The sequence below is a fragment of the Nipponia nippon genome, unplaced genomic scaffold (genome assembly GCF_047370975.1).
Source record: "Nipponia nippon isolate SJK-2023a ecotype South Korea unplaced genomic scaffold, ASM4737097v1 scaffold_1, whole genome shotgun sequence".
In the NCBI taxonomy this organism is placed as follows: domain Eukaryota; kingdom Metazoa; phylum Chordata; class Aves; order Pelecaniformes; family Threskiornithidae; genus Nipponia; species Nipponia nippon.
The window spans coordinates 97,377,968-97,402,864 of record NW_028262290.1 but is presented as its reverse complement, the minus strand read 5'-3'; the positions used below and the strand labels follow the sequence as shown (position 1 = coordinate 97,402,864).

General features: G+C 46.3%; 1 protein-coding gene across 15 annotated transcripts in view; it reads left to right on the top strand.

Annotated features, from left to right (window-relative positions):
* Positions 1–9,086: 9,086 nt before the first annotated feature.
* Positions 9,087–24,897, top strand: part of GFOD1 (Gfo/Idh/MocA-like oxidoreductase domain containing 1) — a 75,333-nt gene continuing 59,522 nt past the window's right edge. For 3 of the 15 annotated variants that reach the window (XR_015706112.1, XR_015706110.1, XM_087763578.1), the window contains exon 1: positions 9,087–9,692. Coding sequence is in view for 3 of the 15 variants with exons in the window: in XM_087763578.1 (XP_087619704.1) it covers positions 9,440–9,692 (253 nt within the window). In the remaining 12 variants the exon portion in view is untranslated. Of the gene's footprint in view, positions 9,693–9,930; positions 11,188–11,785; positions 11,993–12,122; positions 12,331–14,194; positions 14,955–15,328; positions 15,552–21,014; positions 21,241–24,897 lie in introns of those variants that run through there. The other 12 variants (XM_087763644.1, XM_087763612.1, XM_087763603.1 and 9 more) reach the window with 10 other exon arrangements.

Below are 24,897 nucleotides of genomic sequence, written 5' to 3'. Positions count from 1 at the left end.
CCACATGAGACTGCTTTGAATCTAGGCTTAGGGCATTTGCTGTGGGAAAAGAGTTAATATTTCCTCCTCCTTAACTGTCATGAAAATGAGTCACAATTTAAATCTGGGCCATTTTCTATGCCAGATGAATGGCACAGGGATTCTTTGCTCAGATATCTGAAATGATAAAAACAACACAAAAATGAGAACGTCACATTCCAACACTGAAATCACAGAGCTTCTACTTCCCTTGACTGGGATCTGAAATGCCTGCAGTTTTTCAAGTGTGAAATGAATGAAAGAAAATGCAAGCATCTCTCCTTTCAAGACGTGCATGATTTCATGGCAAGTGCTTCATGCTTATTTTTGACTTGCCTTTGAGCCTTCCCCAATCACAACGTTTACTACATTTCAAACTATTTCTCTGTGGAATCAAATCCGGTTAAGTCTAAAGTCTCAGGGTAACCGCTCTAACTCTGACTTTATAAAATGGTTTGTAAATGTGATTAAAGCCAGCCTAGCTTTTCATGGTAAATAATAAAAATTATGCATCTGACAGAGATATTTCACTGAACGTTGCCAGTGATTGCATTGCTGTGTTCAGCACCCTCCTTTGTCTTGTCTCTCGTTAGAACAATAGGAGCACAGTCATACATTTTACAGTGTCCCACATAGAGTATATGTGGGACACAGCCCGATGTGTACCGCATTAGATTCCTGATTCCATAATGTCCTTAATAAAGCTGCCCTACTTTCTTTGTTGCTATGCTTTTCTAATATTAGAATTGCTGAGTGCTATAGCATAGCCTCATTAATATTAAAAAAAAAACGTTCGCCTATTACTGAGCGATCCTCATTCATTCACTTTTGGTCATTTGTCCTACATTGAAAGGTGTTGTGTCCTTAAACATCGGAAAGGCACGTATGCAGCTGGAACACTGTGCATTATAGGTGATGTGTGGCAACTGGAAGCTCCCTGCTGCAGCCCTCACTCTGATGAGAACTCATTAAGTCCTTTCATGAGGGTTTATTTAATAAACCGCAGTTGCTGCACCAGTTCCTAAAATACTAGGCGTCTGTGTTATTCCTAATGATTAATGCCTGAAGCCTGATGATGATATACATAGTTATCTGAGCTGTTAACATACTTTTGAAGAAACATTCTTCTCTTAAATAGAGTTCCTTTGAAAGAGCGTATTTTCATTTCAAGAGGAAGATTAAGCCTTGCTTAAATATTAACAGGAATTTCTGGTGTGGAAATTATCTGTTTATCTTTTGAGTTGGGAGTTGGCCTTTAGCTGTTACGATTTCAAAGAACATCTCAAAAATGTAACCTCATTAAAATTGGTGCCCGGTTGCCTGCCTCAGTTTGCAGATTTCATGAGAGCGCCGCTCTCTCCTGTTGGTTTTGACAGTGATGATTCAGGCCTGGACACCAGAAATTGTTGACTTTCACCGCGTTCCTTTGGGCGCACCAGGGGAGGACCTGTTCTGAATGATGGCAGGCACAGGGCAAGGCAGAAGAGGAAGGGGAAGCAATTAAGCCTGATTTCAAGAAGGAAGTCTCCAGCTTTGAAAAATCCAAGAAATACCTTTGGCTCTTAGGAGGGAGAGAATTAAAAAAACATCTGACTGTTTCTTTGTTATAAGGAAACCAATGCTGCAAGTTTCTGATCCCCTGAAGCACTTGACAGCATACTCTCCTTGCCCCGTGTGGATGGGGACCCGAGGGACCCCAGGGGACGGACTGGCCTTCCTGCTCCGACCAGGGGATGTTACTGCCTTCCTGAGGATGACAATGCTCACCTTCTTCACTACGGACATTATATACGTTCAATACTTGCCTGGATTGAAGAAAGAACCTCCAGAAAGAACCAAAAATAATGGTTTTACTATTGCAGATAAAGGAGAACCTGCAAAGAGCCCACCGCCTAGAAACTGGACTGGACTGAATTTACCCTTTGTGCAAATAAAGACCACATGGTTGACCATTATTGATTTAATGAAGCAAGGTCACAGAGCAGGTAATGCAGGCCAGGCTTCAACACGATCGCATCAGTACAGCTGGCAAATTTAAAGCCTGAGATTTAACAGCATTACAGTCCTAAAGAACATGATTTTAAGGGAGCAATAGCTGTGCAGAGGCACACCGATGTCTGAAAGCAAACTGCACTAACCTTGCTTGTGCTACTGGTGTAGACTTAACTAATGTTTTTTCTCATTGTGTTTTTTTTTTTTTCTCAATGCATAAAAAAGGAAGACTTGTTGACTTGCATTTATTTGTTCAGATTAAAAACAATCACGGTACCAATCCAGAGCTCCAAATGCATGTGCCATAAATTCCAAATTGAAGGGGGAGCAAATGAGGAAGCCTGCCTAGGATCATAGGATCATACTTCAGGCTGGCAGGGACCGCAGGAGGTAATGCAGTAAATACCACTGCCTCAGTACCTTTCCCTTGAATAGCCCAGCAGGGGAAAGAGAAGGGTGGGTATTTCAGCGTGTCCAGGAAGCTAACAAATCTGGTTTCGGACAGATCATAGGAAAAGTGCCAGTCTCTGTACTGAGTATCATAAAAAAAAAGTACGTGTAAAGAGCAGCAGCAGGACACAAGCCTGCATTAGAAGAGAGCACTCTCCAGAGGCAGTTAGCTGGGTTCATCTATTCCCAGGAAACAGATGCTCCTGGGATTCGGTATCTTCTTACTGCACACAGGACGTGAGCTTGTTGCAACAGGTAGACAGAAATTCCTGCCTACCCTGCCTGAACCACCGAGCCTTTGTCAAACAGCAGCAGGTTTTCCACTGTGAAATGTAACCGATTTGCAGTATCCTGGAAGGCTGTCCAGATCTGCAGCATTTAACATACCTGACATTTAAAAATTATACCTGCAATAATAGGTATATTTTCCTTTAAAACCTATTCCATAACTGTCTCCGTTAAGGCTTCTTACAAGTTACGTTGAAGTCCCAGCTGCTTTCAGAGAGAGGACACCTGAGGAGGGGGGTGACTGACTCCAGCACAGAGCAGTCTTGCGCTACGTTCCCATATAAAAGGGGGTTTCTACCAAACCGTACCCTTTCAATACCCATGCTGCATGGGCAGGCTTAGAAGTCTGGAAATCACGTGTGCTCGCTTTCACGCAGTCCTGCATAACTAATGAAGTGATGATTCTCTGCTGCTTTCATCCTAAAGTAACATCTCAGCTGCCCTGCAAGCAACGTGCAATGTTCTATGGCTAAAATAATAATCACTTCGGCAGCGGATTACACCTATTTGCACAGCACTTAACAAGTGTGATATGACACAAACTACTGCTTAGGCTCAAAACCATTTTTCAGAATTAAGAATTTCTATATGACTCATTCACCCTGTGTCCTGGTTTTGGCTGGGATAGAGTTAATTTTCTTCCTAGTAGCTGGTATAGTGCTGTGGTTTGGATTTAGGATGAGAATAATGTTGATAACACACTGATGTTTCAGTTGTTGCCAAGTAGTGCTTACACCAGTCAAGGACTTTTTCAGCTTCCCATGCTTGGCCCGGTGCACCAGAAGCTGGGAGGGGGCACAGCCAGGACGGCTGACCCGGACTGGCCAAAGGGCTGTGCCATACCCTATGGCGTCACGCTCAGTATATAAACTGGGGGCAGTTGCCTGGGGTGGGGGTCAGTGACCATGGCTCGGGGATGGGCTGGGCATCGGTTGGCAGGTGGTGAGCAATTGCATTGTGCATCGTTTATTTTATTATTATTTTTTTCCCCCTTCCTTTTCTGTCCTATTAAACTGTCTTTATTTCAACCCACAAATTTTTTTTTTTCCTTTTTTTTCCCTGATTCTCTCCCCCATCCCACTGGGGAGGGAGGGGAGTGAGCGAACAGCTTTGTGGTGTTTAGCTGCCTGCAGGATTAAGCCACAACACCCTGTTATTTTTTTTTCCCCAGCAAAGTACCAATATGAGAATCCCCTTCTTCATGGGTCCACTTACATATTTCAGCAACCATGGATTTGCTACGGTGGCTTAGTAAGCTTTAGCTACTTCTGCCCAGTCCATTGCATTTGTCCAGGGTCTCTGGATACTTGGCAGGAGCCCAGGCAAAGCTGCGAATGGCCAAGGCACAGGTACAGAAAGCTAAATTTATTGTGGGGAGGAATCCCTTCTCCTGTGCAGATCTAATACCCGGTGTTGTGCTCTAGGTATGTCTGATTTGCTGAAGGCATGCCAGGGATTTCAGCTGCAGGTGAGCAGCATGCAACACCTCTGATGATTCAGGGCCCGCATGCGTGCCGTCTGGTGCATACGCCTCTGTTTCTGTTGGGAGGGAATGACTGATGTGACCTTTAAGCACATATTACACCTTCACGGGGCATGGTTGTACCCATGCAGCTATGCGCTCATTCCTTCCTTTCATTAAGGGATCCCATGTCCATCTTTGCTAACAGGTTCTCTACCTGCTTTCTCACCTTATTGAACTGCAACTGGTAGGAGCTTAGGAAAGCCAGCTAGCCCAAAACTGCGTCTACCAGCTGAGTGCCCCACTTCAGGTGCCTAGTTGCTCTCCAGCACCCCAAAAACGCAAACCCAACAGAGAACATTGCACTTATTTTTTCTGCGCCTCATTTCTCCACCTGTGATGTGGGAATACAGACGCTCATCTTCCTTCGTAGGATGTCCATATTGTCAAAGAGTAGAAACTGTAGTTATCTAGGTCCTTCTCCATGCCGTAGTGAACAGAGCACCAATGCCTTCAGAAGTATCTTGTAAGTGATGTAGTTTCTTGAAGCCTCGCTGGCTTCCTTTCAGCCCATCGACATTCGGCATACACATCTTCTAAAGAAAGGCTCTGGAAACCAGGAAAGAATAAACTCGGAACAGGCTCAGAGAGACCAGGTATGGACACAATTCCCACTGACCAGAACGAAGAATGGCCGAATGTATCATGAACCCTTTGCTAGCACACGTGGTCTACTTTTCTCTAGTTCTCTCTGTTGCACTTTGGACCATTTAATACCACAAATGTTAAAGCAGTTCCTGCCTTCAGATCCCAGAGCGAGAACTTCTGTGGGTTGTCTCAGTGGAAATGCATTCAAAGAGACACTAAAATGAAGCGTATGGGTCTTTGCAAGAACAAATGCCTGTCGGCCTGGGAAACTGCCAATTGTGTGGCATTAGATGTAGAAAAGGACTTGAGCAACTCAGCTCACACATCCTTTCTCGTGCTGCATACTAAAGCTGTGGATGAGTCAGTATGGCTGAGTGGGAGAACCAGACAGGTCTGAATCACCGCTTTTGCCTCATCTCTGAAGCACTGTTATTTCCCTGCAAATAATTTCAAGTCTCAAAGCCATAGAAGAAGCCCAGGAGTGGTGATCGCAAACCTCATACCCCAGAAGGAGCCAACTGGTTAATGAAAATTCACAGCTGCTTCATGTTTGAAGACACTGATTTATGTAAAAGGAAATTAGCTAATTAATCTTAAAATCCTGGAACTTGAGAAGTATTTGGAAAGACACTAAGCTCCATTTCAGGATTTCACTGAAGCTATGTATTATTCAGCTCTTTCCATTGCTGTTCAGACTGATGTATGAGAGGTTTGAGAAACGCAGCCGTGGAGTCTGACAGGATAAATGTTAAAAAAGTCTGAAAAGGACCAGGTTTTCTTTTAAGTACAGAGAAGTAAGAAAGAAACAGTGTGGGATCCTGGTACTCTGTCAGGCGGATCTTCATCTTTCTGTTGAGTTCAGCGGGCTCTAGATAGAAACCTCTGCAATATGTGGGAAGACACCTTCACGCACTGGGAAAGTAAATTGAGGACTTTTATCTGCTAAGTGTTATCTATATCTGGAAGACCACCAACTTTCTGCGTTTTACTTACACCAACAGATAACAAGTATTTGCACGTCATGAACGCTTGATTGATCCTTTTATACCTGCTATATATCCTTTAATATCTAGTGCTTTCAACTAACTAGCTACTTTAATAATAATAAAACTAAAGACAATGCTAAATAAAAGTTAAATGAAAATAATTACATAAAAAGTAAAAAAATCAAGGATTTCTGACTTTTATAATCTCAACAATTATTTAAGAAGAAACCAATACAGTTCTACAGAAAGAACTTCATACAACGTATGAAATCCAACTGAGAAGACAGTTTCAAATCTCTGCAAACAGCCGTATCAGACTTCTGCAGAAGAGCTATTAAGTTAGGATTTCTCACATAAAGTTGGCGTATGTACATTGTACAGTGTAATGACCCGGAGCTGCAAAACTCAACTGAAATATGTAAAAGGAACAGAATTGTGACTGCAACACTTTTATTAGTTTCCTGCTGGTTGCTTTCATTTGCAGAATTTAGAAACAGAAAAAGAATGAGACTTTTATGTTTTTTTTCCTATGTGCAACTCTATGCTAATAACTTATTTCAGGCTAAGAAAAACATCAAGAAAGAATAAAATTATTGTCTTTGTGAGAGAAATCTCTGTGTCTGTGTGCGTCTTCCTTGAAGGAAGCTTTGGCAACCTTAAGAAAAAAAATGCAAGCTCTCTTGACAAGGCTGGCAGGCTTAGAAGTGGAAAGATCTAATATACAGAACACCGGAGGCTTCGTAGTTCAATACGCACAGCCCGGGGAACCTCGGTCCTGGCTAGACACATCTTTAAAGCAATGCACTTTGCTGCCGCATTAACGTTTTTTGCCTCGCACAAAATATCTGTCTTGCCCAGATTTGATATTACTTCAAGTCAGGTGTAACAGGCAGCACTAGTGATGTGGATTTGAGCACAGATTCTGCTTTCGCTCATGTTTGCAGTTGCCTGCATCGCAGTGAGGACACGGTCTGCGTTACTGAAGGGCTGTTTGTCCTTCATCAGCCTCCCTCAGTCCTTCTGGATGCTCACGAGGACAGGCAAGCGTAGCGTGGTGGTCCTATTTCACACAACTAATTGAGAAAGAATTGCACCCTACTCCAGTACAAACGGTATGGAGTATGTCCCCAAAAGTCCCTGCAACGAATGAGGGGGAACGCAGCGCCACTGCTGATGCGGTGACTCAGATTTGGTGGTGTAATGTCTTCAGAGGTTGACTTGGCTACCAGATTGCTGAGAGCTGGGTGCCATTCGCTCAGCTTAACTTGGCAAAACTATGTTAACCTAACTGGAGACAAAAATACATTTTAAAAAGTAAAGGAAGGAAAAATTGTCTCTAGGAAAACAGTGGACTTAGCAGAGTGTAATAATGTCATTCCCCAGTTCTTAATTCCCATTTTGTATGCCTTACTGAAAATTTCTCAAAACAATGACCTTACATAGGTCTTCATAAAGTGGCTTGTGCCTGCTAAAATAATAAGAACTATGTAATTACTAAATAGGCATACAGCATCTATTTCTCTTTGACCTTCACATATTTACCCTGTTCCTGTAACCTGGCTACTTTCTTGGGGTTTCTTATTATGCGGAGACGCGGACGAGCAAATAAGACAAGAAAGATATTCCAAATTGATCATCCTGGGAACACCCCGTATAAACAGGTTTGAATGTCTGCTGGAGAGCCCCAACCCAATCTTTGTATTTTAAGGAAAAGTAATACCCCTGTGGTTATTTGACAAATGGATCTGGATTGTGTTTCAATTGTCAGAAGCCAAAGAGTATCCATCTCCTTTGCTTCAGCGCTAATAGCGCATGGAAAGCAAAACATGTTTAACTTGCGGCGATCCTTTCAGCGTCTGTGCTTTTCGTAATAAAGAAGTGTTTGCTGTGAGATGGTGGCAGGAAAAAAAAACAAACCACCACTTTACAGAGTATGGGAAAGGAGTGCTGGCTTCCAAGCCTGATTTTTCGAACACCAGTGGATTACATTTGCAACATTGTCCCTGGCACATTTCCAGGAGTCTAATATAGGAAAGGTTTTTGGTTTCTTTTGTCTTTTCTTTCCCTTTCCTTTTCCCTTTCCTCTCTTCTCATTCCTTCCTTCCTTTCTTTCCTTACTCTTCTCTTCCTTTCTCCTAGGAACTGGTAAAAAAGACAATATGTGGAAAACCAACATCTTTATTCTTATCCTTCAGTTGGAATCAGGAAGTTTCGTAATTTATTTTTTTTAAGAGTGAGACAGAGAGCGGTGCAACTGTGCGGCAGTCACCGGAGCGACCTACCCTGCTTTCGGACCAGCTGATCTGCGCAGAACCAGGGCAGAGATTCACCTCCGCGAGAGCGAGCCCCGCGCGGACCCGCCTGGGGCCAAAGGGCGCTGCCGGCCTTGGCTGCTCCTGGGCCCACCGGCTCCTGGTGGGCAGGAGCGCGGATCTGGAGGCCCATCGTTCAGCCCGGCCAGGGGCAAAGGCGGGAAGAGCGGGAGCTGGCGCCGGGCACTGCAGCGGCGCTGGGGGGTTTCTGCTTCTGCAGTGCCGGGTTTCACCGGTCAGGCCCTCCGCCGTGAACCGATGTCACCAGCAAAGCCCAAGAGACATGGCGTTTGTAAGGGGCGCGAAGGAGCGACTGCCCGGCGCCGGATGGGTGGTGGGACCTTGGCCGGGCGCGGCGGGGCGCTCCCCGGGGGGCACCAGCCGGGGCCCCTCGCGCTTTAGGACATCAAATTTATGGAGAACTGTCACAGGCGGAGAGGGGCGGAAGGCCAACGGACGCGACCAGCTCTCCCAGCTCTCCTGAGCCTTTACCGGGCGTGACCCCCGCGATGCCCCATCGCCACGGCCCCTCCGCGACCCCTCCGTGGGGGAAGAGGCGGGTGGGCTCCCTTGCGGCGGCGCGGGGGGAGATGCCCCGTACCGCAGCCGCCAGGCGGACGGGAAACCCCCGCGGGCTCCCGGAGGGCCGCTGCCGGGCCGGCACAGGCCGCGCTGCCGGCGGCGGGGCGGCCCAGCTGGCGCCCGCCGCTTCCCAGGGGGCGCCCCGCAGCACCGCCCGACGGGGCCGGCGCGGGGCGGGGCCGGGGCGGGCGGCGGCCAATGGCGCGGCGGGGGCGGGGCGGGCGGCGCAGGAGCACCGGGCGGTGACAGCCAGGCCCCGCCCCCCGGCGGCGAGCGGGCGCCCGCGGCGAAGAGGGCAGAGGAGCGGCGCTGAGCTCCACGCCGCCGCCTCACCCCCCCCCCCCCCGCCCGCCCCGCACTTGTTGGCCGCCTCCGCCGGGGGAGGGCGGTTACCCCCGCCCGCCTCCGTCCGTTAAGGGAGGGCAGCGCCGGCGCCCCCGCGGAGGCGTGTGTGATGGTGCGGGCATGGCAGGGCAGCCGGCGGCCGCGGCGCTGCTGAGGCGGGGGGCGGCTGGTCCCGGCCCCGGCGGCGGCGGCAGCAGCAGCGGCGGCGGCCAGCGGGGGCTGCCTCCCTCTCTCGCCCGCCCGGCGGCCGCCTCCTCCCGCCCCGGCCGGCGCTGAGGAAAGGAGGGAGCGCCTCGCCGTGCCGCGCCGCGCCGCGCCGTGCCGCCCGCCTCGCCTCGCCCCCCGCCGCCGCCGCCATGCTGCCCGGGGTGGGGGTGTTCGGCACCGGCCTGACGGCGCGGGTGATCGTGCCGCTGCTGAAGGCGGAGGGCTTCGCCGTGAAGGCGCTGTGGGGCCGCACGCCCGAGGAGGCGGAGGAGCTGGCCAAGGAGATGAGCGTCCCCTTCTACACCAGCCGCATCGACGAGGTGCTGCTGCACCAGGACGTCGACTTGGTCTGCGTCAACTTGCCGCCGCCGCTCACCCGGCAGGTCGCCGTCAAGACCCTGGGTGAGTGGGGGCGGGCGGCGGGGGCCGAGCCGCGGGTGCCCGGCGCTTCCCGCCCCCCCCCCCCCCGCCGCCGTAGCAAGCCGAGGGGCGGCGGGGGATGGCGCTGCGGCAGCCCGGTGTGACACCCCGCATCCCCGGTCCCCGCCGGTGCGCTCCCCGGCAGCCGGCGTCCGGCCCTCCGGGATGCTCGGGCGAGCCGGGGCAGGGCCGGGCCTGACACCCGGCCCACGCAGCGGGGGGGGGGGAGCGGGAGGAGGGAGCAGGTGTCATCCTCGTGGCGGTAAGAAAAGGAGAAAAGTCGGGGTGAAAAGGAGAAAATAATCATCCTGCCTGCGTTTGGTTTGCGTACGCGCCTGGCAGGGGAGCGGGGAGCTGAGCGTCGCTCCCGCCTCGGGGGCACCGGGGCTGCTGGGGGGCGGGGGGCGCCGGCTCGGCCCCGGGCGCCGGGTCACCCCCCAGCGGCGAACCGGCGAAGGGGGGCAGGAAGCGGCGACGGCGGAGGAAGCGTTTTTTACACCCGCGGCTTAATGAAGATCACGTACAAAGGGAAGGAGGGACTGAGAAAGTAGGCACGCACTGCTGTAAGCCTCTCTGGTTTCAGGCTTGCGAAAACGGGCCGCATCTCGCGTTCCCTTCGGCGGGCGTAAGTCTGGGCTCCGCTCTTTCACCTTCGTGATCTCTGGCCCTTACACGCTTGTTTTCTGATGGGTTTTAGCGGCAGTACCCTCTGGAGTAAGGAAGTCTTAATTTGTCCCTGCAAATATAGGTGGGAAGGGGTAAAAGTGAGGGGAAAACGCCGTGAGTCATCTTTGTTGCAGAGCGGGTTGAGGTTAGCAAGTCAGGGCGGCTGGTTCGGCTCTGGGGCGGCAGCTATGTAGGCTGATGGCTATCGCTTTCAGCCTCATAAATGTGTGTGGCAATGTCGTAGTGTTACATTGCTGCTAGCGTACTCATTAGAATTAGTTACCATTCAAACTGCTGCTAGTATCGCAGCCAGTTAGTGTTTTCAGCCTTTAAAATTAAGCAATGAAGGGAATTAAGGCGGTACCTATAAAACCTTAAGTATAGTGTAGGCATTTGTCTGGAAACCTTGCTCGCTGTTACTTTCTGTACTTGGAAATGCTTGTCTCTGAGTCAGAGAATTTGTTTGTCCTTTATGGCATACTTTTGACTTCTTCCTCAAGATACAAGACTTGCACCAGAGGTCCGACTCGCTTGCCAAAACGATATGCGAATGGATTCGTAATGTAGAAGTACATACCCCACAAAGCGTGAATAAAAGACAGCACCAAGGTAACAAGGTTTCATGTTTGACACACATGAATTTGGTGACAATTGTGTCAGTTTTCCTGTGGCACACTTTCCTGCAGGTGTTGCTTTTGGAAGTGCCCCAGCTTGCCTGTGCTCCTGGAGGTGGAGTCCCGCGAGGTTTCAGGCGGACAGCAGGCATCTGGTGCAAGAACAAAATTTCTGAAATAACAAAGAAACACAATTGGTATGATTTTTCTGGAGGGCTTAAAGTAATATGTTTTGGCGCTCTCTGAATATTTGCAGCTAAAGAAGAAAAAAATCTGTTCCCGAACATGTGCTGAATTTATGAATGATGCTGACAATTGGTGTAGCTGAGATGTTACTGATAACTTGCTGATGCAATCTGCTAGCAACAGACTGGGGGGGGGGGGGGAAGGAAGGTGTTTTCTCCCTATTCATTGGTATTGTACCATTCTTAGTTCCCTTTCACCTCTAGTTAATTTGGTTTCCTCCCATTCCCCAATGTTAGTTACTTGCATGTTGCAGTGATAGTAAAATGTGTGTGAAAATGCATGGTTTGGTTACTAAGTAGGGATTAAACGCGTTACAAGGTGATAATGTGCAATGTGTTTTTTTTTTTTAGTGTATTACTTAAGGGATTATTATTTACAGAAATATCTCTTGACTATAACTAACTCTTTCCTCAGTTACTTCAGAGTTAAACTTTTACTGTTTGGTTGTTGCTTATTTTTTTTTGTGGTGTATGTTTTTTTGTTGTTTTTTTTTTTTTTAAATTCAGGCATTGGATCCTTAACAATGCAAGTTCTTGCATGTTCATACAGGTGCAAACATGGGGCTAGAGCAGCGGTTCCTGAACTGCTGAGGGGAACACCTCCCTGCTGGCAGCTCCTTCTCCTGGTCCTGCTTGTGCTTTGTGGCTTGGGAACTGTTGTGCCTGGGAGTGATTATATTGCTTTAATCACTGAATTTTCTGTTTTGAGGGGAGGAGTGCAGTTGCATTCATCAAGTGGGGCTTTCAAAAACCTCTGGTAAGCACAGTCAATGTTGTATAGATTGAGGAAAGCAGAAGCTGGAAAAACTTTCCTTACTATGATAAGGAAAGGATGGGGGTCTTTTCTCTTTTTTTCAACTTGATTTTTTTCTTTTTTTCCTCTTGAGATTTCACAGAAGAAACATTATGCAGCAGCTAGTGACAGGACATGGACAGGGATACCAGAGGTTTTACTCATAGATGGAGGCTTCAGGAGGACTAAACACAATACCCTGCATTGCAGCAGAAAAGGTTGAGAAAAACATGGGTTATTTGTTACTACACCCAGGTCTGGCTTCCATATGAGGGGAGGCATATCTGGCCTCAGAAGAGACGGTAACCAACTTTTCTTTTGTACCTGTGTTTTATTTTAAATTGGCTTGGTGCCCAAGCTGTGTTTTCATTTGGGGAGGCTTTATTATTAAAAAGTAAAAGCCTGGGGAAGCAGTTGGTGGTGTTTCCCTCGCCTGTCTAGAACTGTGTTTACACTGTGAATTTGCGGTGCATTCAGATCCATTCTGGCCTATTTCCGATGTGGACTCCGGAGGTGAAGGTGGGGTGAAACAGGTGTCCCCTGCAGCTGTGTTTATCTCAGACCACGCAATGGGAAAAATTCGGTTGCTTTGTTTTCACTAGTACGTCTGACATGTAGATGTATTGCTGCTTTAAATGTATTTTTGGCACGGTGGCCTGCCACCAGCTATTATAACACAAATGTGTGAACACACACCCCAGCTGAGGAAGTCCCCAACCTGTGGCTTCCTGGAAGCTGGGGGCGGGAGAAAATGGGAGAAATATGGCTTTAAACTTGCCCTGTTAACTTTTCCTCTAAGCCTCTGCTGCTCATCTCTGTTAGGAACATGATCCTGAGCTGGATCTGACTCTGTATGGCAGTTTTCTTAGGAGGTTGGGCAAGTCTCTGGAACTGACCAAGTTCGAGAGAACTGGAAACTAGGCTGGTTTGGATGATGACCAAAAGCATGAATGAAACCCGTGGCGTTTCATGTGAAATACGCTGATGGCCTCTGTCACCTCTGTGTGAAAGGAATAAAATTCCCTGCTTGCTTCTGCAAAACAGGGCTGATCGACCCTTTCTCTTTCCTGACTCTGGTCTATCCCGCTTGCTTAGGAGCGTTTTTGTTTATTGCTGTTTCTACTCATTGCCTGTAGTTGTGGCTGCTGGGCGCCTGCATAATGCAAAACTAAGGTGCCGACTGACTTGCTGCTTGCTGGTCAAGAAAGATCAATGGTTGAATACTTGTGTCAGCATAGCAAACAGTCCTTGTGTTGAATAAGGGCATTTTCCATTCTCACTGAGCTGAAAAGTTTGTCATGTTTGCTAGAAGTGGTCTGCTTTTCCCCTGCACGCATGCATCGGCAATACAGTCTACACACGGAGATGTGTTTGCATACAGGGACAAAATATGTCACCAGAGTCCCTGTTTGTGCTCAGCATCAGAAAAGTTGCTGGTACAGACGATGTGACTTTCCACCTAGTTGAAGATTGTCAATGCATGACTTTTCACGGTATAACCCCTCCTGCTTGGTCAATATGATATGGCATTCTTCAGATCCTGACTAAAATGCTTCCCCAGCGTGACTACATAGCTGCCACATCAGGTGAAGTGATTTGCGCTGAGAGGGCCTTGATGACATTTCATCTCTAAGCTGAAAGGGATGTCACAGCTGTTTCTGAATTTCTGGTCCTGTTGGTGCTTGACTCAAGTCAACTTGGCTAAAGAGAACTTATTCCTGAGGTTCACATAAATGTTTCTGGGGAGCAAATGTTTTGCTTTTGGGAAGAGTCAAGTGCCGGATGCTTTTTAAAGCATGTCTCTGGAGATGTTGCCCTTAATTCTATTTACAGTGGTTTTGCTTACTCTTTAATCTTAAGTTAAGGACAGGAACACTGAGCTGTGTGCTGAATATTCACTGCACGTGTTCACAACCATGTCTACATAGTATTATTTTTTTAAATGTTTATGTTGTAGTAGTGCATGGTAGGAGTCCGTTCTGCCCGGGGACTATACAGAGCATGACTTTCCCAGCCCTCCGGAGGTTGTTCCTCTTAAGGAGCACTTAAATTTGTTTGCTGACCGGTGCTGCTTCTGTACTTGCTTGTGGTCATGAGGGAGCATCTTTATTTAGAGAGAAATGTAAATAGTACTGCTCAGATCCTCACCTTCCTACCCCTTCCCAGGAATCATGAGCATCGCACAGGCTTGCAGTACAGGCCTACTGTCCTGAAGATGTTTGTGAGAACCCCTTGTTAACGCACTGACAACGTGTCGCTGGATCGACCCCTGAAGTGGGAGGAACACCAGCTATGGTGAAGTAATTCACAGATGTGATGCAATCTCTAACTAATTTCTACATTCCTCTGCACCTGTGCAAATCAGGCAGAGGTTACAGGGTTGTTACAGGGTTGTACCAGTGGATAGAACTTGGTCCAGAGTTTGTAAAGTGGTTAGGATCCTTTGGGATGAGATGCTCTATTAAGGGAAAATATTATCAAGATTATTTATTATTAATAGCAATGTAATATCTGTCCTGCAATATTGAGTTTAAATTTGACCTAACAGTAGTGACTTTCAGCAGAACACACTTGGAAGGCAGATGAGTTTGCAGCATATTAAATGTGAATTACGGTCATCTTGTTGCAAAAGAAAAAGTCAGATGAAGTGCTGTCTATTTTTAATCAGCAGAGCTAGCAAAGGCTATGATGCCTTTTTTTGCACGTATTAGAAAGTCAGCCCAAAGAGCCTGCTGGCAATCGGCTGCACGTCATCTTCTTACTTGAGTGATGATGGTACACCACAGAAAATGGTACCTAGCTCTTCCATTGACCTTTTTCTCTCAGTGCTCCAGACCTTTAATTCCAGTGTTATTCCCATAAAACTTCTACAGACATGCTGTGGGATTGGGCCTCCGAGACAGTTAAGGTGAAGAGCGCTGTTCAGGTACTGTTTAAAAACCAAACAAATAATAAAAAATGACAAAAAAACCCCAAAACCCTTGTTGCCTTTCTGGCCTTCAAGTCAAAGGTGTGTTTTCATTTTTTCCCAATTGTCCTCTTCTGTCTGAAAGTAACCACTAGTTCCGTTGTTGCAGTGGTGGTGTAGGTTGGGAGCCCAGTATGGACCAGACTTGGGATACTGGGGCACTGAACTCATACCCTGATGACACACCGAAATTTGCCTAGACTAAGGAATAGCCAGTTGTGATTGAAGCGGTTGTATTAAACCGTGTTAGGCATGAAGACCATCATTGCGATTCTGTATCCAGTTGGGTCAGTTTGTGTTGCTGCAGTTTCCTCTCTACTGTTTTAACGCAGAGTGTCCGGCCTTGGGGATCCCAAAAAGGCTGCAAAGATGAGTTGCTGTGTTGCTGTCTCCGGACCAGTGTGGGCAGCTGAAGCAGGACGGGCTGAACCTCCGGAGGACTGCTGCAGGTCTAGTCTGTGCCCGCTCAACCAGAAGCCATAGCGCCATGGAAAGTAGCAGTGCTCTTGGTTTAGGCAGTTGCCATCCTCTGTCAGAGGTTACCGTCCCCTGTAGGTGAGCTGGCTGAAACGAATGCGTGCCCAAGCCCTCAGCCGCCCTGCTTCTCTCTGTGATTTAAATGGCAAAACGTGATGCCAGAGCACAGGTGCCCTCCTTCCATCGGCTCGGCTGCCGGGGGCTTGGACCTTTGGCGCAGGAGCAGTGAAGAAAGTGAGAGCGGTGCTGGCCTCTGCTACTGCTGGTGTTTGATCTGTCACACTTTGTTAGGCAGAGCCCATAGTCAGGGCGGTGATATTTTGATCAGAAATCTGACTGTCTTTTAAATACACGAGTCGGAGGTGCTTTTGTCTTTTTTTTTTTTTTTTTAAATCTTTAGGTAGACAAGTTCTTACGGCCTTTATCTGTTTCACTGTGCTTTGAACACTATTCTTCTTGCACTATTCTAGTCTTACATTGGTGTTAGCAGTGGTGGCAAATACAGCTGTTTTTCCTACTGTCTGTGGTACTGGAAAAATCTCAAAGACTGTTGCACACTGTTGCTGTTCAAAGACTAGTACATGCTAGTGCTGTTTCCAGCACAGGTCCTTCCAGGGCATCCTTATCAGTGTTAACAGCGGTGCACTGGCATTAGCAATGCCGTAATGTCGTGATTTGAGGTTGAAAGTGGCTGAAAGAGCTAGGTAGCTCTCTTAGGTGTGGCTGATGAAGATTTGACTAATGTGGTGTTAACTAGGAAAGGGCTGGAAAGAGTAAAATCATCTCCCGTGAACAAAGCAGGCATTACTGCTAAGGGTGTAAGCATGCGTGTCTAGCCTCGTGGCTGTGCTAGCGAGGATGACCTCTTGTATTTCTCTTGCTGGCACAGTTGGTAGAGCGGATATCACGTAGACAGCATCTTGTGCAACTATTTTTTGGGGTAAGCCATTTTTTATTTAGTTGGCTTACCTGCTGTTGTAAATTAAAGGCCGCTAACAATTGAAAACAAATGCATTGTGAAGACACTTTTTTAATTCAAGAGGTACCTCAACGTTTTGCACAGTTAATCAATTCAAATTACAGAAAGATGGTGTTCTTATTTCAGCTATGTTAAAAGAGGATTGTAAAACCATGTCTACACACAAAATGCTCCAATATTTTTAAAATGGGACAGGTGTGCCATGGATGCTGTTACACAAACGGAAAATGTGTAGCATAGCTTTCTTCTATGAGAAGATGAGAGAAGGTCCTGATAAAAGACGTGTTTATACTGTTAGAGCTGTGCCCAGGCTAAGTACTGTAATTATTTGACTTCTGGAGTAGATGATTGCATCCCTAACTGGTAGGGCCATATAACATGGAAAGCAGCAGAAAACAGATTTTATTATCATTCTTTCCTGCGTACCTTTGTGCCTTTATTCTGACAAGTTGTGGCCACTGTGTCACCTGCTGCGGTACTGAGCTGTCTGGTCCCTCTTCAACAGACCTTTCCTCCGTGACTCTCTGTCTTGTTGCTGGATATTAGGACCAAGTGCTCAGTGGTGTAGGTAAAGGGCAGCGGACTTTGAGTGGGAGCTCTGCAGATGAAGGACTTGCGTCCTGCTTCTTTTGTCCAGATTTTGGAAGAATATTAAATAATAAGGGAATTAAGGAAGAATGTGTAGATAAATGCAGAGAAAGGAAAATATGTTAGACTAAATTTTCAAGCCTTCCACTGTTACCTCTTTTCTCTCTTTTTTTTTTTTTTTTTTTCCTTAAAGTCCTCTCATGCCCGAGACTGACACTACATGACAGAGATTTGCTGTATGACTCCAGACATGGATAGTCGAGCACAGCCCTTGATGGAGGCAGGGTAAAAACTCTGCAGGATGCTAAATACGTTGTTCTGTCTGCTTTTGTTTGAGAACTAAGTAAGTTGTGTTGAAGCATATTACAACTTACTGTCCTTTTCTTTGCGCAGTAGATTTTGCCCATTTAGCAATAGTGGTGGCAAAGCACCGAGGATGAAAATGGAGTTAAATTTCTAAGAGGGCCAAGGCTGGTGTTTTTCACAGGCCACTACAATGCAACAACACCCTTCACTGTTAATATCAGTTTGCCGCAGCGTTATCCGGAGTTGCTACAAATTGTTCTGGTTTCCTCAAACCACCAAAGCAGAAGTGTTTACCCTACTGCTTTTTGTTTATTATTCATATAATAAACTCTTAGCTCGTAAGAGTGAGCTGTCAAAGTTAGGGACTTAATTTACAAGGTCAGTGTGCATGCAGGTAACAAAAAAATGATTTCAGGTCTTAAGTCTTGATTTAAACAAATTGATTTAAATGGCTATGTAATTAAACACGAACAATCCCTTGTGTAGGTTCCCTAAATTGATTTAAGGCCTGGTCCGCACATAGATTTTTGTACCAGCGTAATTATGACGGCAAGGGGTATGATTTCTCTAATGTAATAATTGCTGCATGGCCATTAGAAGTCCAGCTGGTGTGACTCCTGGCATGAGTGCTGTTCTGCTGGCATAATGGCATCTGTATTTGGTACAGGTTATTCCCACTCCTGTGCAGGCATAAATTGTTGGTCGCATATACGAGCATTCAGCTGGTATGTGTTCACGTTATTGGTGTAGTCCAGCTCTAGTTGTATTGGTATAGCTGTACTCTGTGTAAAGGTGGCTGATGTATTAATTTAGGTGGTTTATTGTTGTGGACACTGGGAGGAATCTGGTTTGGCTTTTGGGTCACTGAGTTTGGAGGCCTTTGAGCAGAAGTCCACAAAAGGTCGAAAGAGTTTTTCTGTGCTTGTTCAGGAGCTGGCTATGCTAAAAATGTGGTGGTGAAGAGCAGAGGAGGCTGGGCCTCGCTGCACTGCACAGCCGGCACTGAACACCGATGTCGGACAAGACTCACGCACCTGGCAAGCGGAAGCGTCATTATCCTTGAGCACCGCGGGTGCCCCTTATAGCTGCGCTTCCAGATGGTGGAACTGGCACCCAGGACAGCATGAACACCAGATCTTTATTAAAACACAGGTCTGAAATCTGACCCACAGGGTAACAGGAATTTTAGGGAATTGTGGAGGACGAGAGTTTATCCCCCCCTTCTTCTTTGGAAAGAGATAATATCATCCTTTGTTTTAGCACAGCCAGGACTAATGATGAAAATTGTTATTTATCAGGCCTAACTCCTAAGTATGAGCATGGTGAAGAGCACAGAAAATGAGAACACAGTGTGAGGAACTTGGTTGCTAGTAATATAAGAATAAACATAATGATTTAACACAGGGAGTAAAATTACTTTCATCATTTGCTACTGTGCCAGAGTTTAACCTGAGGGTGAAAACCTGTGCCTTCAGTTCCATCACAGCAGCAGTCACAGCTTTAGTGAAGCAGATGGGGGGGTTGAAAAAAAGGTAGCAACTTTGTTTTGCATTCTGATGTTTCCACGGCTTTTATCAGCAATAAAGACCCTTGTTTTGGCACTTCCTCGCAGTGGATGTTTGGCAGTCTTTAGCTCTTCCATCTGGCCATTTTTTGCCAGGAAATGCCCAGAAGGGAGGTCATGGTTGAATTAAATACTATCTCTCGGGTACTGGGCTTCACGTGGCTAATGAGAAGCCTTAACATAGAGAGCTTTTCAAAATCCAAATAGAGTCAAGCAAGGAGAAAGAACTATAAAATAGTAGCTATCCTTTCTGGGCTGGAGTGACATTGCTTAAAAATGTGAAACCAAAGGCTAGACTGAGCACTCGGAATTCTTTCTCTCGGTGTTCATACATATACATTATACATAGTTCCATATATGTATAAAAATTAAAAAAAAAATTAAGGTGAAAATGTATAAATTAAAAATTCCTGGAAGTCCCTCCCCTTCCTGTACTTCCTCAGCCTGTAAAAGACAATGCAACTGTTACTGTTTCATGTGGGGATAGGAAAGGGGAGAGCGAATAGCTCGGAGAACATCTGGAGCAGTTGCAGCCAAGCTTGTGCACATCAAAATAAATTCCAGAAATGTGCCTGAAAGATGCGTGTAAAAGCTCGGATTCTGATCTCACTTGCTGCGTTGTAAATGCAAGTAAAGCTCCACTGGATCAAAGGAAATAGTTGAAATTTATGGTGACATTTCTGAGAACATGTGGCACAAAAGAAAAACTAACCACGCCGCAGGGACAGGAGCCTGGCCTTGCAGATCTGTGTCCTCTCGGAAAAGGCATCTCTGTCAATTGAGGAAATGATTGGTGGGAGTCTTGGGACACGGCTCTGCAAATCTTTGCTTATTTCAGTAGTCTCCTTGAAGGCAAAATCCTCGATTCCTTACGTGGAATATTTGTCAGGTGTAATAATTCATGTAAGTAGGAATTTGCTTGCAAACTGCTTTTGTACCAGTTCATTAAAAAAATCCAAAGATATAGCTACATCTGTGCAATTCCACAGCTCGATACGGTTGTGATTGTATAACATGTTACGGCAGCCTGTCTGCAGGAATAAAAAATAAGATGGAAAATATTTGGAGCGGAGGTACTTAGAAATGTTAGCCATAGACTATGAAAGCCTATCGCTAAATGAGCATGATGGAGCTTGCAGAACTCTTTTATGACTTGCTGCTTGCTTTGAAGGAACTTAACAATTTAGTGTTTTGAAAGATGCTTCATGGTTAAGCAGTGTGAGATGCCCTGATAAGGACTCGTTTCTTGGGCAGAGTGCTAAGCAGCACTCCCTGAGACTAGTTTGTGGAAACAAGATACAGCATTATCCAAATACATGAGAAGGTGTCCTGAATTTTGTATCCTTGATTAACAGGTGGGACTCATTATTCGGGTTGTTGAAGGATTCTGCTTAAAAATCTGTGTCATGAGGTGCTCAGTTTGCAGGGGTGACATCTTTGCTAAACTAGCCAAAGTACATTTGGACGTGGTCTATGACCATTGGCATAGCTTGAGAGAACCATGGACCTGAAATGAAATTCTGGCTATAAGTTTTACTGGATGCCACCATCTAACCATTAGGAAAAAATACTTTGATGCATTGTATGCCTAAAATGAGGAAAGTCTGTTCACAAGCCATCTCACTTCTATCTCGTAAATGCTGATCTGTTTGCTTGTGAGATTCGATGCTAGCTAGCAGATTTATTTATGCCTTTGATTATAGTGCTGTCTCGCAGCTCTTCACATAAATTTAATTGTGTTGGTACTGTGGTTGTCATTGTTTGAAATCACAGATTTGTTCACATAGGCGAAGGTGATCCTTCACAGGGCCTGATGTGCACAGATGTTTCGGCAGCTGCTGAGACCAAACCTGCTGCCATCTGTGTGCAGAGAGACCCGACCCCTTACGTGGCAGGTGGGGACAAAATTGTTGCATTATACCCTTGGCGTGTGTTTGATGAGACTCCTATCTGCTCTAGGCAAGAGTGGCGTAATGCGAATAGGCTTGAGGATTTCTCTCCTGAGCTTTCATTCTTCATAACGCAGGTTGTGTGTTTTAATTGATTGCACTTACCTGCCTTCCTGAAACTGATTTCATCTTTCAGGGCTCCCAAAACTACGGATTGGGGATGGGAGAGCACAGAGGGATTAAGAGACTTGATGAAGCTTGTGTGGGAAGCTGATGACAGGGACAGAAGCTGGGTCCTCTGATGTCTGCTGTTTCACCACGGGACCTGCTGTGGCTGAATGCTGTTGAGTGGACGGTGATCGTGACAAATGTGTCTGAGCTGCTGGAAGAGGACCCATCTCTGTCGCTCTGGCCAGGGCCTTTCCCTGGATCGTTGTGCAGGTGGTCTAGAACCAGGGTGGGAAGAGAGGAGTGGGGACAGTGCAGGAAAACCTGATTCCCTGTTGAAAATAAGCTCTCTCTACACTCTTGTTGGTGTCCCTTTTTAATGTGTACAGGGCAGCTTGTGAAGGAGTTGCAAGGACTGTTGGAGGGGCTCCTTCCTCCGGGGAAGATTCGTGGCTGGGATTGAGTGATCGGTGGCTGTGTCGAGTTTGAGGATTGTATCTGGCACTGAATATTCTGTGGGTTATTAATGCAAGTAGTCATCTTTCCAGTGTTGGAGCTTTATTTAACAGATGCTGCAAAAATCTTACTAAGCCAGCTTCCTATGAGCAGTGATGGCTCAGCAGCTGGGAGGCTTGTGTATTTATTTGTAATGAAGTACGGAGTTTGTCTTTAGTGTATGTTATGGCCCTCTGCAGGCTGGGAAACCCTTTTCTTTAGCAAATGGGCAGGGCCTTTCCGTGCTGACTGGAGCAACTGCCTTTTTGGAAGACATGCAATAGCATATACGTAGGTGTTGTTGGTTGCAAATACAACCTTGAGCATGGGCTTAAGTTGATGGGAGCAAGTTGAGATTTGCAGCTGCTGCTAGGAGGTGCTCAAGTGTAAAAAGATACTTAATATCAGGTCTGGACATTATTTTTTCAGTCCTGTAGACTGCTCGCCTGGGGCCTCCTGCGTTGGGCAGAATCATCCTAGAGCACTGGGTGAAAGCGAGTAGGGTGCTGGTAGCTGCTGGAGTTGTCGTGTACCACCTCAGTGTAATTGTGCTTATAAGGAATTTGCACTAGATGGAATTGCACTGTACGGGGCCACGTGTGATGTCTTTCCCTTTCTAGCTACATCTGCATTTTAGTATGTTTCACCGAATCGGTAAATAGGTGGGGTATTTGAAAACATTTCCTTCACTTGGTGCTCAAAAGAAATTTGTGGGGTGGTGCTCTAACTACTGAATTGGATTTTGGCAAATCATTAAAAGTTCCCTTGAAGAATGTTAAACTTAATGCAACAAGTGCGATATTAACTGGCCTTGTGAGCTCTTCAGCATAATGAACAAGGAGTGGATTTTGAGGCTTTTGCTTACTTTGGGGAGGAATTACTCTTACATTCAATATCTTCATAAGCGATCTGGATAACGGGATCAAGTGTAGCCTGATGAAGTTTGCAGATGACACCAAATTGAGTGGGGAAGTAGACGCTCTGGAAGGGAGAGCCAGCCTGCAGGAAGATCTGGATAGGCTGGAAGAGTGGGCTAACAAGAACCTTATGAAGTTTAACAGAGACAAGTGTAAGGTCTTGCACCTGGGAAAACATAATCCAGGAGTGCAGCTCAGACTGGGATCCACCTGGCTGGAGAGCAGCTCCGTGGAAAGGGACCCGGGGGTCCTGGTGGACAGGAAGCTCAACATGAGGGAGCAGCGTGCTGCTGCGGCCAGGAAGGCCAACAGGATGCGGGGTTGCATCAACAAGGGCATCACCAGCAGAGACAAAGAAGTCATTATCCCTCTCTGCTCAGCGCTTGTCAGGCCACACCTGGAATACTGTGTACAGTTCTGGTCCCCGTTATACAAAAAAGATGTGGACAGGCTGGAGGGGGTCCAGAGAAGGGCCACCAAGGTGATCAAGGGTCTGGGAAGCCTGCCGTATGGGGATAGGCTGAGAGAGCTGGGCTTGTTCAGCCTTGAGAAAAGGAGGCTTAGAGGTGATCTCATGACCATGTCCCAGTACTTAAAGGGGAGCTACAAAGAAGATGGAGACTCCCTTTTTACAAGGAGTCACATGGTGAGGACAAGGGGTAACGGGTACAAGTTACTCCCAGGGAGGTTCCGATTGGACACGAGAGGTAAATTTTTCACAATGAGAACAGTCAACCTTTGGAATAATCTCCCCAGGGAAGTGGTTGACTCCGCTACGTTGAACACATTTAAGACTCAGCTGGGCATGGTGCTGGGCCATCTCGTCTAGATTGTGCTAGAAAGGTTGGACCAGATGATCCTTGAGGTCCCTTCCAACCTGGTATTCTATGATCTCCTTTCACTGAAAAGGATGCATCAAATAGTTAACAGTACAGAACGTGCCTGCACTGTAAGGTTAACTTGATAGCATAGAAGTATAAAACTGTTTTTTGTCTGTTCCTCCCCCCCCCCCCCCCCCCCCCCCCAAGAATATATTTTACTAAGGCATCGAGGACGTGGCTTTGGCCCTCTATTTGAAAGGACTGCATGTTTTCAGAGTCCTCCTAGCAGATAGTATCCATGCTGATAGTTTCCTGGTCAGAAGTGTTTGACGGATATTTCTAGGTTTTTATAACTGTCTGTCTGATCTAAGTATACTAGCCTAAATTCTGTGTGGATTGTGTGGTGCTTACAGCTGAGAACTCTGAGTGTAGGAACCAAGCAGATCATATGGTTTATACTCTCATGATTGTAATGTGTGTAAATGTATGTATGTATACTTCATCTGTGTATCAAACATCTCTAGAACAAGCTTCGGGTGGGGTTGTGCTATGGCAAGAGGCTTGTGAAGTTGCTACAACTGTTAGCGCAGGAAAAACTGAGAATATCATATTCTTCAAGCCCTGCCAGCAAATAAAAATATATGAATTGGCAGTTGAGTATTGTTCATGGAATACATACCTCTAGTAATAAGATTACCTTTTCAGTCTCTCCTTTCTGTCTTTTTCTCTATATCTATTCTTTTATTCCTGGGCTTGCCTGGCACAGTAAAGCCTGCTAGGGCCTGAAACTAGTATTAGGGAAATTAAAGGTGTGGGTAATTGTGCTACTTCAATTTGCTTGCAGCAAATAGTGGGTGTAGTTTCTTGAAGAAGAAAAAAAAAAAGCTACAGAGAAAGAGACTTCAGAAAATTAGCTTCAGACTAAGATAGACTCTGTAGCTCTGATTGGAGAACTGTGTACCATGAGACTCTGTTCTGATTTAATGCAGCTGTGCTGTCCCAGTCTCTAAACCTGTAATTACAAGACTATGAGAGATGGATTGATGTGGACAGTAGTTAAGATATTAATTAAAATGCCATCGATGATGCAGGGAACAATATGCCTTATGTGCTTTGTTTAAAGGAACTGGAGAATAATTCGTTCAAAATGCCATGATTTATCAGTCTTGGGTCTTGTTTCTTCTTCTTTTGAATGTTAAAGCAAATATAAATTGCTTCACAGGGTGCAAGATAGTGGAAATTTGGGGCCTTAAGTCAAAACAAGGTATTTATAGTCAAATGTTCATTTTGGTAGGATTAAGCTGCTTTCAACTGCTTTTCAGACTTGCAAGCCAGAAAAAAGACCTGTGTGGAGTAATCTGAGATTTACCTCTAGATTTCCTAGAAGAACTTAATCTTTTGTGTTCATGCTGGTATCTCCCTGTGTGCTCATGCAACTCAAACTCTTTCCCACAAAAATATGGATGCAGTCGGTCTTCTTCATTCCTCCTTGGGATCAAATTACACAGAGGTGGAGCAGGTGAAAAACACTTTGGGCAGCTGGGGACAGGAGTCCCTGTGTCTTTGGTTCCCAGTTTCACAGCTCCTATAGGCCTTAACACAGCTGTGAAAATCCTTTTCTCCTGTGTTTTTTCACATCTTCCACAAGAAGTTTTACAGTGACAGGAAAACTCTGAATGCTGTTGACAGCTGCAGGT